The 17147-nt window shown below is 41.4% G+C and overlaps 2 protein-coding genes across 2 annotated transcripts in view; one reads left to right on the top strand and one right to left on the bottom strand.

Moving 5' to 3' along the window:
- LOC149320848 (uncharacterized) overlaps window positions 1-17147 on the top strand; it is a 93368-nt gene that overhangs the window by 69184 nt on the left and 7037 nt on the right. The gene's annotated exons all lie outside the window — the stretch shown is intronic.
- On the bottom strand, window positions 2691-15740 carry LOC149320849 (uncharacterized). The gene is made up of 7 exons (XM_089503307.1): window positions 15651-15740; window positions 13237-13366; window positions 11706-11816; window positions 10994-11095; window positions 7313-7414; window positions 6708-6809; window positions 2691-4976 (listed from the first exon to the last, which is right to left on the bottom strand). Exons 1-7 carry the CDS (start codon window positions 15684-15686, stop codon window positions 3022-3024), a joined length of 2538 nt encoding a protein of 845 aa, XP_089359433.1. The 5' UTR covers window positions 15687-15740; the 3' UTR covers window positions 2691-3021.

Here is a 17147-nt window from a genome sequence, read left to right as displayed (position 1 = left end):
AAGTAGTCTGAAGTCTACGAAAGCTCTTGCTGCCAATTTCTTTCTTTCATTTAGCCTGAAAGGCACTACCCACAGACTAACATGGCTATATCTTTGAATTCTACCCTGGTGCATTTAGACTACAGAAATAATGGCGTTTGACACCACTTTTAACTGCCATGGCTCAGTCCCACAGAATCCTGGGATTTGTAGTTTTGCAAGGCACCAGCACTCTTTGGCAGAGAAGGCTAAGGACCGTGTGAAACTAAAAATCCCAGGATTCCATAACAGGATGGAGCTTCAGCTTTTAAAGCATTCTCAAACAGCATTATTTCTACAGTGGAGATGACCTCTCTGGACTTCTGCTCCGCTCTGGGCCCCCACAACAAACTCCAACTCCCAGAATTCCATAGCCTTGAGCCAGAAAAAGAGTTAAAAGCTGTGCCAAACTGGGTTAATTCTCTAGTGTGGATGCAGCCTATGTTGTGCAAATACTCTCTATGTTGTGCTTTGTTATTCAAGATGGGAAAAGGGCGGATTAAGAAAGAACCACATCATGCAGACTCCACAGTAGCTGGATCACTCAATGCATACTTGTCAAACGCTTTTAATAAATTACAAGACTCCAAAATAGGTGCACAAATAAAACAAACAAATATTATTTTTCTCACCTTACACAAGAACAGAGCAAGGGCTAAAAACTGAAGGCTTCCCAATGTTCTTGGGCTGCAGTGCCAGCATCTCTCACCACTAGGTATACTGGCTAAGGCTGTTGGGAGCTGTAGTTCAATAACAGTCGAAGGGCCACACAATTCCCACCTCTGCTATAAAATGTAGTTAAAATAAAACAAAAAGATCTCAAAGTCAGTATTAGTAAAAGGAAATCAGAAATAGGATTTGATATTAGAAAGGTAAATATGTCCATTAAAATTTTTAGTTAATCTGGAACAATGTTTTTCATGGCTCACAACTGTTCATAGTCCTGAAATGTTTTATAGTAATACTGCATGTTACTGTGGACCATAGTGAATCATGCCTTTGTTCAACGTATTTCTGGTTTGAGGTGGCATCTTTGGATCACAGGAAGCATATACCTACACATTTGCAGTAGCCTGTATTTTTTTTCCTCTTAAAAAGATCTATAAAATAGGCTTATGCCATAACATGTGATTTTAGCAAATAAAAGGAGGTATTGTGTGCTAACTCAAGACTTAGCAAAACGTTTGATAGTTTTAGAATTTTCCCCAGAGTCAAGATTTCAGTGCTGCCAAAGGGCCAGGAAATGAGGGACATTTCTTAAACCAGGAGTCAAGATTTCAGCAGCCTTTTGGCCAGAGTATTTCATGCTTATTGATCTGCTTTGGAAGTTTTCGGTTTGATTTTCAGCTAATCACATTAACGTGCTATGCTTTGATCCAGAACTGTGGTTGATCCTAATCCTGTGTTCTAGAGCACAAACCATCTTCTAAATGTGGTTTACATTCCTAGTTTCTCCCATAAATCAAGAGGTGGGGGGATTTGGGGCTCCAGATACTTGCATGGACTTTTTAAAAATCCAACCAGAAATGACTTACCCCCCCCCCCCAAACTTCCATTTAAAAACTGTTTTTTGGAGGTTGGGTGAGTGCAGAGTCCTCTGATCACCAGCAATATAGAACCATTCCTATGGTTGAGAACCACTGGCCGAGGATGCTATGTGCAGCTTGAAGGCTGCATTTTGCCCAGACACTGGCAAATTTATAGATAAAACTAAGCATATTGTGAAGTTGTAGGCTTTCATAGCCAGCATCCATAGTTTTTTGTGGGTTTTTCGGGCTATGTGGCCGTATTCCAGAATTTATTTTAAGACAAACAAAGTAAAATTACAGTCGGCCCTTCTTATACATGGATTTTTTTATACATGGATTCAAGCATCCACGGTTTGAAAATGTTCAAAAAAAGTATAAATTTCGAATATCAAACCTTGATTTTTCATTTTTTAAAAGGGACACCATTTTGCTATATCATTATATTTAATGGGAGTTAAGCATCCACGGATTTTTATCTACAGGGGATCTTGGAACCAAACCCCAACGTATAGCAGGATCCACTGTACTTCCAAATCCATAAACCAGTGATCCCTTTATGGGGCCAACCAAGTGAAAAAAAAATACATGTTGCAAGCTTTTGAAGCTTCACTGGCTTCTTCCTCAGTCAAAGATGTTAAAAATCATACAGGAGAAAAGAAGGAAGAAGTAAAAATTAAGACAATGTTAGCCTGTATTTTGTCAAGTGCACGTGGGCCTCATCTTGTAGCCATTTGGGTACTCCAGGAAACAAAGAATTTTTAAGTTCTATTTGCAAGACAAAAAGAGATGTCTTTCTTGAGATCCAAGTTGTCTCCCATCTTTTGTGAAGCCACAGACTCCTTTGTTAAGCTGAGAGCACTGAATTTCTAAAGAGGCCTACATGACTTTGCATCCAGCCATATCTTTCTTTCTTTCTTTCTTTCTTTCTTTCCTGGAATATCCACATGGCCAGAAGGAGGAGGATCCCACCTTCATGAATTTCCCTCCAGAACCATCTGAACTTAGAACAGCCCCTTCTTGACAAAATTCAGTTTGGGACTAACTTCATCTTATTATTCCCCCCCCCCCCTTTCTTTTCTTCTGTATGATTTTTAACATCTTTGTCTGATGAAGAAGCTAGTCAAGCTTCAAAAGCTTGCAACATGTTGTTTTTTATTTGATTGGCCCCATAAAGGTATTGCTGTTCTGTGGATCTTGGATGTTATTGTACTTTTCCACATAGGCAAATATATGTTTTCTGAATAACTGCAGTTAGTTGAAAATATAAGTGATAGCCTCTAATCTGTTCTCTCCCCACCTGAGGAGAGATGAGAGGGGAAATGCGCAAGCTTGAAGTCTGCCAAGACTCATTCCCGTATTGGCATCATTTATATACTTTCCCTCTTAGGACTGTTTCTATTTCATCATCCTTTTTTGACCATAGCTTTCACTGCAAATAGAGCATGTGTTGAGCATCTTTCTCTATGTGGGTTCTTCATCTCACGTGGATTTTTTCATGCCTCCTCAAATATGCTTTGCTCCTGAAACTTTTCCCACAGACTGTGCATGGGTGCGGTTTTTCTCCTGTATGGATCCTCTCGTGATGAATCAGATTTGATCTTCGATTGAAACTTTTACCACAGACTGAACACCTATGTGGCTTCTCTCCAGTGTGGCTTCTCTCGTGGGAAGTGAGGCTTGATTTCTGTTTGAAGCTTTTCTTGCAGAGGGAGCAGGAATAGGGTTTCTCGCCTGTGTGGATTCTCCCGTGGATGATCAAGTGCTCCTTACGACTGAACCGTCTGCCACAGACTACACATGTGTACGGTTTTTCCTGCGTGTGGATTTTTTGGTGTTCGGTATAGCTTGTTCTGTGTTTGAATCTTTTCCCACAGACTGGACAAGCGTATGGTTTTTCCCCCGTGTGAATTCTCTCATGGATAACCACCTGCGATTTGTTTCCAAAACATTTCCCACAAACGGGGCAGGAGTACGGTTTCTCCCCTGTGTGGGTTCTCATGTGTCCAAGAAGATTCGCCTTGCAGCTGAAGCGCTTGCCACAAACTGAGCACGTAAAAGGCGTTTCTCCGGTATGGATCCTTTCGTGGCTGGTAAGGTTGGATCTCTGCTTGAAGCTTTTACCGCAGAAGGAGCATGTGTAAGGCCGCTCTTCTGTGTGAGTCCTTTCATGGGAAATAAGGTTCGTTCTCCCACTGCACCCTTTCCCGCAGACAGAGCACTTATAAGGAGTCTCTCCTGTATGGACACGTTCATGTCTAATAAGGCTTACTTTGTGAATGAAGCTTTTACCACAAATGGAGCATGTGTAGGTTTTTTCTTGCGTGTGGGTTTTTTCGTGGCTAAGAAGATTTGATCTTTGGTTGAAGCTTTTCCCACAGATGGAGCAGATATATGATTTTTCTTCATTGTGGCTCCTTTCATGGACTGCCAGGTAACTTTTCCAGTTGAAGCTTTTCCCGCAGATGGAGCAAGCATATGGTTTTTCTCCTGTATGGATTCCCTTGTGTCCCAGAAGGCAATCTTTCCGACTGAAGCTTTTTCCACAGATGGAGCATTGATATGGGATCTCTCCTGTATGAATTCTTTCGTGCTGAAGAAGACCAGAGCATTGACTGAAGTTCTTGCCACAGACTGAACATATATATGGTTTCTCTCCCCTGTGAATTCTCTCGTGTCTAATAAGGCTTGCTTTGCGACTAAAACCTTTCTCACAGACTGAACATACGTGTGGTTTTTCTCCTGTGTGGGTGATCATATGTGCAATACGACCAGAGCTCTGACAGAAGCTTTTACCACATACAGAGCACTTATATGGTTTTTCTCCTGTATGAATTCTTTCGTGTCTAATAAGAAGTGCTTTACGACTTAGTTTTTTACCACAGACAGAGCATTGATGCAGCTTTTCACCTGTGTGGGTTCTTTCGTGGCTAATAAGATGGGATCTTTGATTGAAGGTTTTCCCACAGACTGGACATATATATGGTTTCTCCCTTGTATGGTTTATCTCATGTCTAATAAGATGTGCCCTCTGAAAGAATTTTTTACCACAAACCAGGCATGCATATAGTTTATCTCCTGTATGGCTTTTTCTGTGGGCCATCAGGTAATATTTCCAAGCAGATCTCTTCTCACCATCTAAGTATTTGTAAGGCTCTCTCGCTTTCTGAAGTGTTCTTCCAGACTTGTAGATTTTATTTTGAGGTTTGGCATCACTAGTTTCATTTCCCATACAAGATAGAGTCTCTCTTATTTTCTTCCCCAAGGCTTTTCCTTGGTGCCTCTTGGCTCTGCCTTCATTCACAGAAACATATGCCTTCTTTGGATATTGAAAAATATTCCCTTTGGCTGTTCCAAAGTATGTATTATTTTTTTCTATTTCATTCATGCTTTCCAATGGAAGATAGTCTTTTTCTTTCATATGTCCACAGCCTGTTAAAATAATCAAATAATCATGACACAAGGAATATTTTGACCAAATATTGATGAATTTTGTGATTACTCGCACTAAATCTCTCTGCTACTGCCTCCATCTAAACTACAGATATTACTGGAATCAGTAGGATATTCAAGGGATCCCAGTCCAAATGTAGTTTGACTGGTTATTCTGTTTCCACAGAAGTAGTGATCACTTGAAGACAAATAGGGGTTGCCCTATACCAACAACCAGTATGGTGTAGTGGTTTGGGTGTTGGACTAGGGCTCTAAGGGATCAGGTTTTGAATACCCTTCAGCCATGGAAACTCACTTGGTACTTTGGGCAACTCACACTTTCTCAGCCTGAATAGAAAGCAGTCACAAACTGGCTCTGAAAAAATCTTGCTACAAAACCCCTTATAGAGTCGCCATTTGTTAGGGTTGGCTTGAAGGCACATAACAACAATGGGGTGCCCTAGACAAGGTGAAAGGGTGAGCATCACACACGTTTGATACATTATATCCAATGTAGACTAGAATTTTCCAAATTATATGTAGACTAGATCTCCCAAATGATAAATGGTTACTCTAAGCCAGGGCTTCCCAATAATTCTTCTTTCATATGTCCATGGCCTGTTTAAATAAACAAATAATCATGACACATGGAATACTCTGACCAAATATTCCCAACTTTTTTGACTTGTGGAGCCCTTATTTCTATGGCGGAGCCCCTAAGAGGCCTGCCCTATGCCTTACAAGTTAATAGTATTTAGGAGTATATATAAAAATATATTCTTATTCTTTAACTTCATTCAATTTTTATTTATTTCATTTTCCTGGGGTGGCCACAGAGCACCTGGGAAGTGCACATGAAGCCCTAAGGGCTCCTCGGAGCACAGGTTGGGAACCCCAGCTCTAAGCACTACATCACACCGTCTCTCTAACAAGTTTCAATAAATTTAATCTGCCCACTGTAGTCAGGCCTATACAGTTGGCCTTCCTCATTAGCAGCTTTAACTTTTGTGGATCGGATTATTCATGAATTTGATTAATATGTTTTATCTAGGAACCTCTAGATCCTCCAGCACGACTCTTCCAAAAGTTGACCACAGAATCACACTGGAGGAACTAGAGATTCCTAGAGTAAAACACATCTCTAGGCATATGTAGGTCTTCCAGTGCAATTCTCTGGTCAATTTCTACCAGATGTTGGCCACAGAATTGCACTGGAGGACCAAGAGATTCCTAGAGAGGTACCGGAGGACCAAGAAATTCCTAGAGAGGTGTTCTCCTAGGTAAAAAAAGAGTTTTTTATTTGCAGTTGTTCCCCCCGCTGCCCCCCCCCCCCCCCGGCTACTTTCATTTGTGCCCCTAACCTCAGCAAATGTGGGGGACTCTTTCCTAAGACAAATGGTCTAAATCAGTGATGTCCAAACTCTGACCCTCCAGGTGTTCTGGACTTCAGCTCCCAGAATCCCAGACCATTAGCCAAGATGGCTGAGGCTTCTGGGAGCCAAAGTCCAAAACACCTGGAGGGCCAGAGTTTGGACATCACTGGTCTAAATAATTACTAGCCCCAACAACAACAAAGCTACTGAATCAACATGATATATATCAGTGTTGACTTATTCAGCAATTGATTCAATGGTCTGTTATAATTCGAAAAGGGTTTTTTTTTGCTATTGGAACACAATACACAAATGACCTGGAAAGAAACTGTTTCTGAGATATGTATGCATCCCTTACCCAACTGGAAGCCTGAGACAGTTGCACCTTCCTCATCACCCTGAAAATCTGGGTCCCATGTCTCCTCTTTTACTTCAAGTTTTATTATTACCCCTGGAAACCCTTTTTAAAAAAAACATAAATAGAGAAGAAAAGGAAGAGGAGGTTAGAGATAACTTTGTTCCACAGGGTTATTTTGCCTCTCTCTGAATACTAATACAGTTGGTTCTCTGCTTCCATGGATGCTTTATCATAGATTCAAGCTTTTAAATATTTTAAAAATATATAAAAATATATAAATTCTTGATTTGCCACTTTATACACCATTTTACTATGCCATTGTATTTAATGTGATTTGAGCATCCACAGATTTTGGTATCCATTGGTGGTCCTGGAACCAAACCACAGTGGATACAAAGGTTCACTGTATCGAAGTCACAGAAAGTCAGATTAGGCAGTACAGAACAAGATGGATCCACAATTTGACCTATCATAAGACAGCCTCCCCTGTTCCCTGGATGCCCATAGAACAAAATTATGAGTGGCCATGAGAAATTATGTCTGTGTTAAAAATCTGGATCAAAACCTGAATCTGATCTCCCACATTAGATGTGCTGTTGTCTCACCTAACTGATCGGCAGTGATATTCACACGGTCTTCACATCCTGTGTGATCCAGAATCCAAGGAGCTTCTTCCCATTCTTGTTTGATTTTCATGTTAGCAAATCCTGCATTAAAAATAAAAACAAAAAAATAAGGTAAAACAGAAGTCACAGGTAATGTTCAGCCAGCATAGGAAAAGCAGCACTACTAGTGGCCCCATCTTTGTTCTCTCTCTACAGCAGGAAAAGACCTTTCTGTGGCCTTCAACAGTTAACTACCTGTTGCAGAAAGTCTTTTTTAAAAACAATGTTTATTGAGATTATAAAATACAGGACTAAAGGCATTCTAAAACATAAAACACAAAAAAGAAAGAAAAAAAAACATTAAAAAACATACAGATATACATCCCTACAAACCTTCCCCTCCACCCGCTCTCCATCCCTACTAAAAATAAAAATAAAAGACTTCCCACTTCTCTCTGGATATGTTAGTACTTATACTAAAGTCCCCTCTAAAGTTAATAAAAAACAAAAATAGTTTTCTTTAATATTATCTTCACTAAGCTACATTTCTTTCTGCTACATATTAACATGGAAAAACCGAACTTTACCAATTATAGCTCAAAAACCTAGAATAATAACCTCTCCTTTTTGTTTTACATAGTCTATAAAAGGTCCCCATGTAAGACTTCCAGTGTATTCTTTCTAATTAAATTATTAGAAAGATAATTTCTGTGATTTTCAACAATTTCTCTAACCATTCCACACAATCTGCTAAAGTATCTTTTTTCTAATATCCAACAAATACCACTCTCGCTGCTGTTACCATGTATCTAATTAAATCATTGCACTTCCTTTCCTTTTATCTTCTAAACTATCATATTTAGCAGGTATAACTCCGCTGTCACCTGTAATCTAAATCCCAAGATTATCTGTTGAAGAAAGTCTTTTAATTAGGATGTGTTGTATTTTTATTTTTTAATCATTAGTACTATATTTGAATGGCCTTTTGAAAACTGTTTTAATTTAATGTGAAGTCAAAGGCTTTCATGGCCGGCATACATGGTTTTTTGTGGGTTTTTCGGGCTATGTGGCCATGTTCTAGAAGGGTTTATTCCTGGATGCCAGCCACAGATGCTGGCGAAACGTCGTGAATAAACCCTTCTAGAACATGGGCACATAGGCTGAAAAACTCACAAATAACTACTTACTGATAATAATAGATAGTTTTGTTAGAAATTTGTTACTTTGGAGTTTATCAGACTCAAGTTTTGGATCCTGCAATTTCGCTAACGAAGTGTAAAGAACGTTGCGAAATGACTATTTCGCGCAATGTCTTACCATATTGCTTGCTTTCCCGTCTTTCACCCATAACGTTATGTTAGCGCTACAATAGCGTGACGTTGCGCGAAAGTTGCGATTTCCCTGTTGCGAAATAACGCATTGCGGAACTATTTACTACACTCGTGCCTTCCTTTTGTCTTTCGCATTTCGCAACAACATATTTGCGCATGCGCCTTGGAGGTTTTGGTGGCATCCTGACCTTTTTGCTTCCAGGGGGGGAGAGGGGAAAGGGGAGAAGCCCCTTCCTGTTTCCTCTAGGGGCCCCTTTCAGTGGCAGCCTCCTAGGTGTCCATGCAGGAAAGAGGAATGGGGCTGGAATGGATGACCCCTAGGGGCCCCTCAAATTTCTAGCCTCCTAGATGCTGTTGCAGGGCAGAGGAATGGGGTAGGAATGGATGACCTCTAGGGGACCCTAGTAAGTACATACATCTCTATCGATCTATCTATCTATCTATCTATCTATCTCTATCTTTTTATAAGAAAATATTCACATAAATATGTGTATACACACACACACACAAACACACACATATATATATCCAGATGCATGTATGTACACAAGTGCCCATTAGAACATGCCAGAGGAACTATAAGGATACATTTATCTATCTATATATCTCAATTTATCTATCTTTCTATCTATCCATCCATCCATCCATCTATCTATCTCAAATTTCTAGCCTCCTAGGTGTCAGTACAAGGCAGAGGAATGGGGTAGGAATGGATGACCTCTAGGGGCCATTAAATGTCTAGCCTCCTAAGTTTTTGTTGCAGGGCAGAGGAATGGGGTTGGAATTGATTACCTCTAGGGGTCCCCTAAATGTCTAGCCTCCTAGGTGTCGTTACAGGGCAGAAGAATGGGGTTGGAATGGATGACTTCCTAGGTGTTGTTGCAGGGCAGAGGAATGGTGTAGGAATGGATGACCCCTGGGGGTTTCTTACTGTTCATGCAAGACAGAGCCCCCCCCTCCTGGGGTGAAAGGGAGGAAGACCACCGGAAGGGAATGGGGTCAAAAAGCAGCCCAGCATCATGGGAATTTTGCAATCAGTAACTTTAGCGTTACGTTGCGCTGTTGCCTACTACACCAAACCATTTCGCAACACATTTCGCAAGATAATGCAAGACCATGGCCTGGCTTCCACTTTTACCCGCAATGCCCAAAAGGGGGAGGAATGACGCCTAAACTACGGGAGCGTTGCGCAACGGGCTCCCATAGAAATGAATGGCGTCTGGAAGAACATTGTGCTTTCGCGTTACTGCGCAACGTTCGTGACGCTAACATTGCGTGACAGGCGGGGAAAATCGCCAAAAACTTGCGTCTGATAAACCTCTATGTCAGTGGATCAGGCCCAAGTCCTTTTCTGTATTAAAATGGGAGAAAAGCCTTCTAGTTTAAAAACTATTAAAGCTTGATCATATTGGTTCACGCTCTACAAAGCCAGGAAGATCTCAAGCTACTACTGATCAGCTCAACTGGTAACCCCAATACCAGCAGTGGACATCTGCACAAAGGGTACAAGCCGTTGTTTCAAGCTGTGTTTGCTTGGTGGGACACATTTTGGCATGCCCAAAGTAGTGCAGTGTCACTTCCAGCTTCATTTTTTGCTGACTTTTTGAGGTTTGTGATTTGGGGAGGTTTAGGGGGCTTTGGAGGGACGAGAAAAAGAAACTGCTATGGTTTCAGACAAAAAAAAAAGTTGTGACTTTGGGATAAAAAATTGCCTGGAAAAACTGCCCTGAAAAAAAAAACCTCAAACAATTTTTCTTTTAGTTTATGGCCTTTGTGGTTTCAGTAGATTTGGAGCAGATTTAGGGCAAAAAAATTGGCTAATTTCCCTGATTTTTTAATTTTTATTTATTTATTTATTTAGTTGGGGGGGGGGGGGTTCAGGAGCCACAGCTGAGGGTCCACAAGGTTTGCATGAACCCACAGGCCACACTTTGCCTACCCCTTCATAGACAGCTCTTGTAACCTGGTTTAATTCAAGGCAACTCCCTAAATATAGCAAAATCCTCCTCCAATCACCTTGTAGAGTTTTGGCTATAAGAGGTTGGATTTTATCGCTTGCCTTCCACAATAATATGTCACCATCATGGTTGCTGCTGGATTTTGCTTAATAACCCTTGGTCTCTCCATTAGTTTATGATGTCTCTCGCTATATTTTTTACCTTTTGTTGGTACCTTCCATGGTTATTCATTCTTTTTCACCTATCTCTGTTTTTGTCATATTATATTTTCTTTCTTACTGCTGCCTTTGTAGGTGGGTGAGTAAGCTGCCTTGAATTGTTAGAAACATCAGGGTATAATATGAGACACTGAATTCCTAAACATCCTTTGGGCCTCAAGTGTTACCCCTCACCTGAGCTGGTGCCTGGGAAAGACCAATTGTCTGTACAATTCTGGTGACTCCGGACCCATTGCTCCTCTTCTTGCTCCAGTTTTATGATCACATCAGGAAATTCTGTTCACCGTAGAGGCATAAGAAGATGGTAAGGAAGCAAACAGGACCATGCAGGAGAGAGGAAGAGCCAAACTTACACCACTATTTAATGCATAGGACCATAGAGCTGGAAGAGATCTCAAGGACTATCCAGTTCAACCCCCTGCCATGCAGAAATACACAATCAAACACTCTGGACAGATGGCCATTCACCCTCTGTTAAAAAACCTCCAAAGAAGTACGTTCCACCACTCTCTGAAGGAGTGTGTTCCACTGTCAAACAGCTCTTGCTGTCAGGTAGTTCCTCCTAATGTTGAGGTGGAATCTCTTTTCCTGTAGTTCAAATCTATTGCTCTGTGTTCTGTTCTCTGGAGCAACAGAAAACAAGCTTGCTCCATCCTCAATATGACACCCCTTCAAATATTTAAACAGGGCTATCATATCACCTCTTAATCTTCTCTTTTCCAGTCTAAACATACCCAGCTCCCTAAGTTGCTCTTCACAGGCCACAGTTTTTTAGACCCTTCACCAATTTGGTCACCCTCCTCTGGACACGCTCCAGCTTGTCCACATCTTTTTTCAACTGTGGTGCTCCATATTGCCTCCATATTGACCAGATTCCTTCCCTTACCTGAGTCAGGCTCTGGTAAAACCTCCTTTTCCATGACTGATGGACCTGGAACCCATGGGTCCTCCTCTTGTTCAAGCTGGGAGATCAAACTGGGTTTGACCGCTGAAAATCCTGCTCAGGCAGAAAACAAATAGTGGATGGAATTCAGGTTCTGAAGCATGAACAAATAAGAGTCACTCCACCAGCTTCATTTCAGGGATGGGGAATGTTCCTCCCTGATGATTTTGGACTGCAATCTCTATCAGCTCTAGCTAGCCTAGCTAATGGTGAGAAATCATGGGGTTTATAGTAGAACAACATTAAGATGACCACTCTTTCATATTCCTTACTGTAAGGAGCTTACAAAGGCTGCTGCCACACTGCAGAATTCATGGCAGTTTGACACTGCTTTAACTGCCATGGTTCAAAGCTATGGAATCCTGGGATTTGTAGTTTGTTGTAGCACCAGATCTCTCTCACTGGGAAGGCTGAATATCTCACAAAACTACAAATCCCAGAATTCCATAGCAGTGAGTCATGGCAGATAAAGTTGTGTGAAACTGTATTAACTCTGCAGTGTAAATGCAGCCTAACTCTACCATTAACCACCTCAGGAAATTCATGATTGATGTCCTGAGAAGGCAATTTAGTCATTTAATTCACTATCTATTGTATTTCTTTTTACTACCAGGAAGGGAAGAAGACATTTATATGATTTTTATGTCTAAGGTACTAATATAACATGCCTGGTCTTGGTGCTAAGGAACCTGAGTTGGGTAAATACAGGCTTGCATTAGCTATTTTAGCTCAGGCAGAAAATGTCTTGGGATAATCAAGTCCCTCTGAGTATAATTACAATACACTTATCCCTCCACATTCACTGGGGCTAGGGGCATAGGACCCCCGTGAATGGTAAAAACCGCAAATAACAAAATAACTATGTTTTTACCTGAGAGAATGCCTTTCTGGGAATCTCTAGGTCTTCCAGTCCAACTCTGTGGTCAACATCTGCCAGACATTCACCATAGACTTGTGCTGGAGATGCTACAAATGCCTAGAAAAGTATTCTCTCTAGGAATCTCTAGGTCCTTCAGTGCGACTTTTGGTTAAGGTTGACCGTAGACTTGTGCTGGAGGACCTAGATATTTCTAGAGAGAACACATTAATAAAATCTGTGAATAATCAAAGCCACAAAAGTCAAAGCTGCAAATGTGGAGGGATGAGTGCATTTATTAATATACCACCTTTCCTCCAGTTTGGGACTCAAAGCAGCTTATAACAGATACAAAACACAGTCAAATCCTCTGGGATTTGGTTCCAGGATCCCCTTTGGATAATAAAATCCATGGATGCTCAAGCCCCATGAACTATAATGGCAGAGCAAAATGGTGTCCATTATATAAAAAGGAAAATCAAGGCTTGCTATTCAGAATTTATACTTTTAAAGAATATTTTCAAGCCATGGATGCTTGAATCCATGGATAAAAAAAATCAGTGGATAAGGAGGGCTGACTGTACATGAAAAGCAGCAGGAAGGAAAGAAGCTGCTTACCTAATGAGGCCACCTTTTCATAATTTTCTTGCATGACGTCCCGGTATAAGGCCTTTTCTCTTGGATTCAGCAGAGCCCACTGTTCCTCTGTGAAATACACAGCAACATCCTCAAAATCCACACTGCCCACCTAAGAAAGAAAAGGAACACCGAGGGGAAACATGTGGCGCAAATTCAATGAGCGCTTGGTATCCACTGAGATTTGGTTCCAGGATCCTCTTGTGAATATAAAAATCCATGGATCATAGAATCATAGAGTTGGAAGAGACCGCAAGGGCCATCCAGTCCAACCCCCTGCCATGCAGGAAATCCAAATCAAAGCATCCCCAACAGATGGCCATCCAGCCTCCATTTGAAGACCTCCAAGGAGAGAGACTCCACTACACTCCGAAGAAGGAGTGTGTTCCACTGTCGAACAGCCCTTACTGTCAGGAAGTTCCTCCTAATGTTGAGGTGCCCAAGTCCCACTATATACAATGACACTGTAAAATGGTGTCTATTATATAAAATATCAAGATCAAGGTTTGCTTTTTGTAATTTACGTATCTTTTGAACATTTGAATCCATGGATAAAAAAAATGCTTGAATCCATGAATAAAAAAATTGGTGGATATGGAGGGCTATCTGCACTAAGGATCTTGGTTGCTGTGGGCTTCTGCAACTTGGTGGGTCTCTGTGATGGACACCCCTTTGGGCTTCATCCAAAAACTGAAACAGATAAACAGACATATGGCTAAAATATACAAAAAAGTTTTTATTAAACATATTTCAGCTACCTACAGGACTTAAACAATTTAAAAAGACAAGAACTAAAAACTTTACAGCCACTCTTAAAAGCCCTTTACTTATAAATGGTCAGCTCCCCAAGGCCTGTTGGAATAAAAACAAGTCTTCACTTGCAAACAGAAGGACAAGAAGGAGAGAGAGGAAGGGAGTTCCACAGTTCTCTCATATGTTTTTCTAACTATCAAGCCTTCATCAAAATCTGGCAACCCAAAGAGTAATTTCTTCTTGGGCTAGTCCTGTTTGTATATCTTTCAGCCATATAAGCCACCTTCAAAATGGCCAGAGATGAGGAAAGTTTTAATGTTTCAACCACATCTCCCAGACACACACCGCTTGATATTGTACAGTGGTCTATTGGTATCTGCTGGGGTTTGGTTCCATGACCCCCCATGGATAACCCAAGTCCGTGGATGCTCAAGTCCCATTAATTACAAATGGTGTAGTGAAATGGTGTCGTTTATATAAAATAGCAAAATCAAGGTTTGCCTTTGGGAATTTGAATATATTTAAAATACTTTCAAGCCATGGATGCTGGAATCTGTGGATATATGGAAGGCTGACTATATATGAATAAAAATATTTTGCTTGTTTAGTGTGTGTATTTTTGTCCACACATTCATGGATATACATATATTAACATTTTATAAGGAAATAGCTCTACTCCTCCTCTTCCCTCAAGCAGAGGCTCCAAGCACCCTCCTTTGTCTTTATCTTCCCCCTCCAAGACAAAAAAGGAACTTCAACAGGGAGAAATGTAAGGTACTGTACTTAGGCAGAAAAAATGAAATGTATAAATACAGGATGGGGGACACCTGGTTTGACAACAGGCCATGTGAAAGGAATTTAGGAGTCCTAGTAGATTACAAGATGAACATGAACCAACAGCATGATGCAGCAGCTATAAAAACCAATGCAATTCTAGGGTGTATCAATAGAAGTACGTATAGTGTCTAGATCAAGGGAAGTAACAGTGCCACTCTATTCTGCTTTGGTCAAGCCCCACCTGGAATACTGTGTCCAGCTCTGGGCACCACAATTCAAAAAAGAAGGTTGACAACTTGGAGAGTGTCCAGAGGAGGGCCACCAAAATGGTGAAGGGTCTGGAAACCACGCCCTATGAGGAACGACCTAGAGAGCTAGGTATGTTTAGACTGGGGATGAGAAGGTTAAGGGGGAACATGATAGCCCTTTTAAAATATTTGAAGGGATGCCATATTGAGGATGAAGCAAGCTTGTTTTCTGCTGCTCCAGAAAATAGGACCTGGAGGAATGGATGCAAGCTCCAGGAAAAGAGATTCCACCTCAACATCAGGAGGAACTTCCTGACTGTAAGAGCTGTTCGACAGTGGAACAAACTCCCTCGGAGAGTGGTGGAGTCTCCTTCTTTGGAGGTCTTTAAACAGACCTTGGCCCTGGCCATCTGACAGGGGTGCTTTGATTGTGTGTTTCTGCATGGCAGAAGGGGGTTGGACTGGATGATCCTTGAACTCTCTTCCAACTCTATGATTCTATTACTCTAATTTTGCGCCTTAAACACTAGATTCCTTTGTAGTGAAATGGAAAATAGAGACCAACGCACTAAACTCCACTTTGTGCCCATCTGGATTAGTGTCATCCCATCTACATACCTGAGACAGCTCTGCTACTGTAGCCAATGGTTCCATTTCCTACAGACATGGAATCGGGGTAAATCCAGATGATTTCTTTCTCCCTCCTGGCTGTGAAAGCTGGAAAAGTGACAGAAACATTGTTAGATCACACGGAGGTGCAGTCAAAACCATATCAAGCGAGGCAAGACAGGACTAAAATGGATGATCGGAAAGTTAGGTTATGTTACAACTGAGCTGTTTTAACTGTTCTGATTTTTTAAAAAATTAAAAATGTGTTTGTTTTGCGAAGGCAGAAAGTAACCTGTGTCACAGAGTAGTCTAGCTAAAAGTCTTTAGCCTTCTCTGCCAAGGGATGCTGGTGATGCCTCACCAAACTACAAATCCTTGGATTCTGCAGGATGGAGCCAGGGCAGTTAAAGATCATTGTGAAAGGCGGTATACAAATAAAGTTTTTATTATTATTTATTATTATATAAAGAGGTGTCAAAACTGCATTATTTCTACAATGTAGATGCACCTTAGGGAATGAATGACCCAAACTGGGTTAAGCCCACAGTCTTTTTCTACACACACAAATCCATTCCTGGTTACAACAAGCTGTCATTCCATCACTTAGTATTTACAGTTGTTGCTCCTTTTGTTAGATAACTGGGAGTCTTAAAATCCTTTTTCAGATCCACTGGAAAACACTCACTCAACCCCCTTCCCACTTATTTTTGCACTCCTTTCAGCAGATTCCCTGCCTCTCCCATCCCTTCCTTGCTGCTGCCTCTGTATTTTTAAATTCTCAGCCCAAAACCTGCAGTTCTCACCCGTTCTCCACCTTTGCCTTTCAAGAAGGAGAGGATTTGAGGTCACAAGAGACCTGGGGTCATGTTTCCGGGGGGAACCTTTTTCATGTGACACCGCTAGTCTTTCTTTGGCCCGCTTAGCTCTTAAAGCAGCCTGCCATTCGGCTTCTTGTCACGTGACTGAAGCCAAACCCGAGCATTGGCAGTGCAACCGCAAAAGCCTTCCGTGCTGCTCTGGGGAAACAACCTCCCTGGAAGTGAAAAAGAAGCCCTTGAAATGGAGGGCAGTTGTTGTTGTTGCTACTGTTGTTGTTGTTGTGGCCCTTCATGTGGTTTCCAACTTATGACCACCTTATTGGGACCCTATCATGGGGTTTTCTTGGGAAGTTTCTTCAGAGGAGGTTTGCCATGGCCTTCCCTTGAAGCTGAGAGAGTGTGACTTGCCCAAGGCCACCCAATGGGTTTCCATGGCTGAGCTGGGATTCTAACCCTGGTCTCCACATCCATAGTCCAAACGCAGTGTCATACTGCATTATTTCTGCAGTGCTGATGCAACCCCAGTTACTTGAGTTAACACAATAAGATAGAATCATAGAGTTGGAAGAGACCGCAAGGGCCATCCAGTCCAACCCCATTCTGCCATGCAGGAACTCTCAATCAAAGCATCCCTGACAGATGGATATCCAGCCTCTGTTTAAAAACCTCCAACGACAGGGAATACCTT

The sequence above is a fragment of the Sceloporus occidentalis genome, unplaced genomic scaffold, assembly GCF_023333645.1.
Source record: "Sceloporus occidentalis isolate IW3139 unplaced genomic scaffold, rSceOcc1.0.p SCAF_1, whole genome shotgun sequence".
Lineage (NCBI taxonomy): Eukaryota > Metazoa > Chordata > Lepidosauria > Squamata > Phrynosomatidae > Sceloporus > Sceloporus occidentalis.
This window is presented reverse-complemented; position numbering and strand designations above follow the sequence as displayed.

Bases quoted from the DNA above. Each gene is read 5' to 3' on its own strand.
- LOC149320849 (XM_089503307.1), bottom strand. From the start codon at position 15,686: ATGGAACCATTGGCTACAGTAGCAGAGCTGTCTCAG. The intron at 11,096-11,705 runs GTAAGGGAAGGA...TACGGTGAACAG, and splicing joins TTTACCAGAGCCTGACTCAG to AATTTCCTGATGTGATCATA. The intron at 6,810-7,312 runs GTGAGACAACAG...TTTTTTAAAAAG, and splicing joins TATCACTGCCGATCAGTTAG to GGTTTCCAGGGGTAATAATA.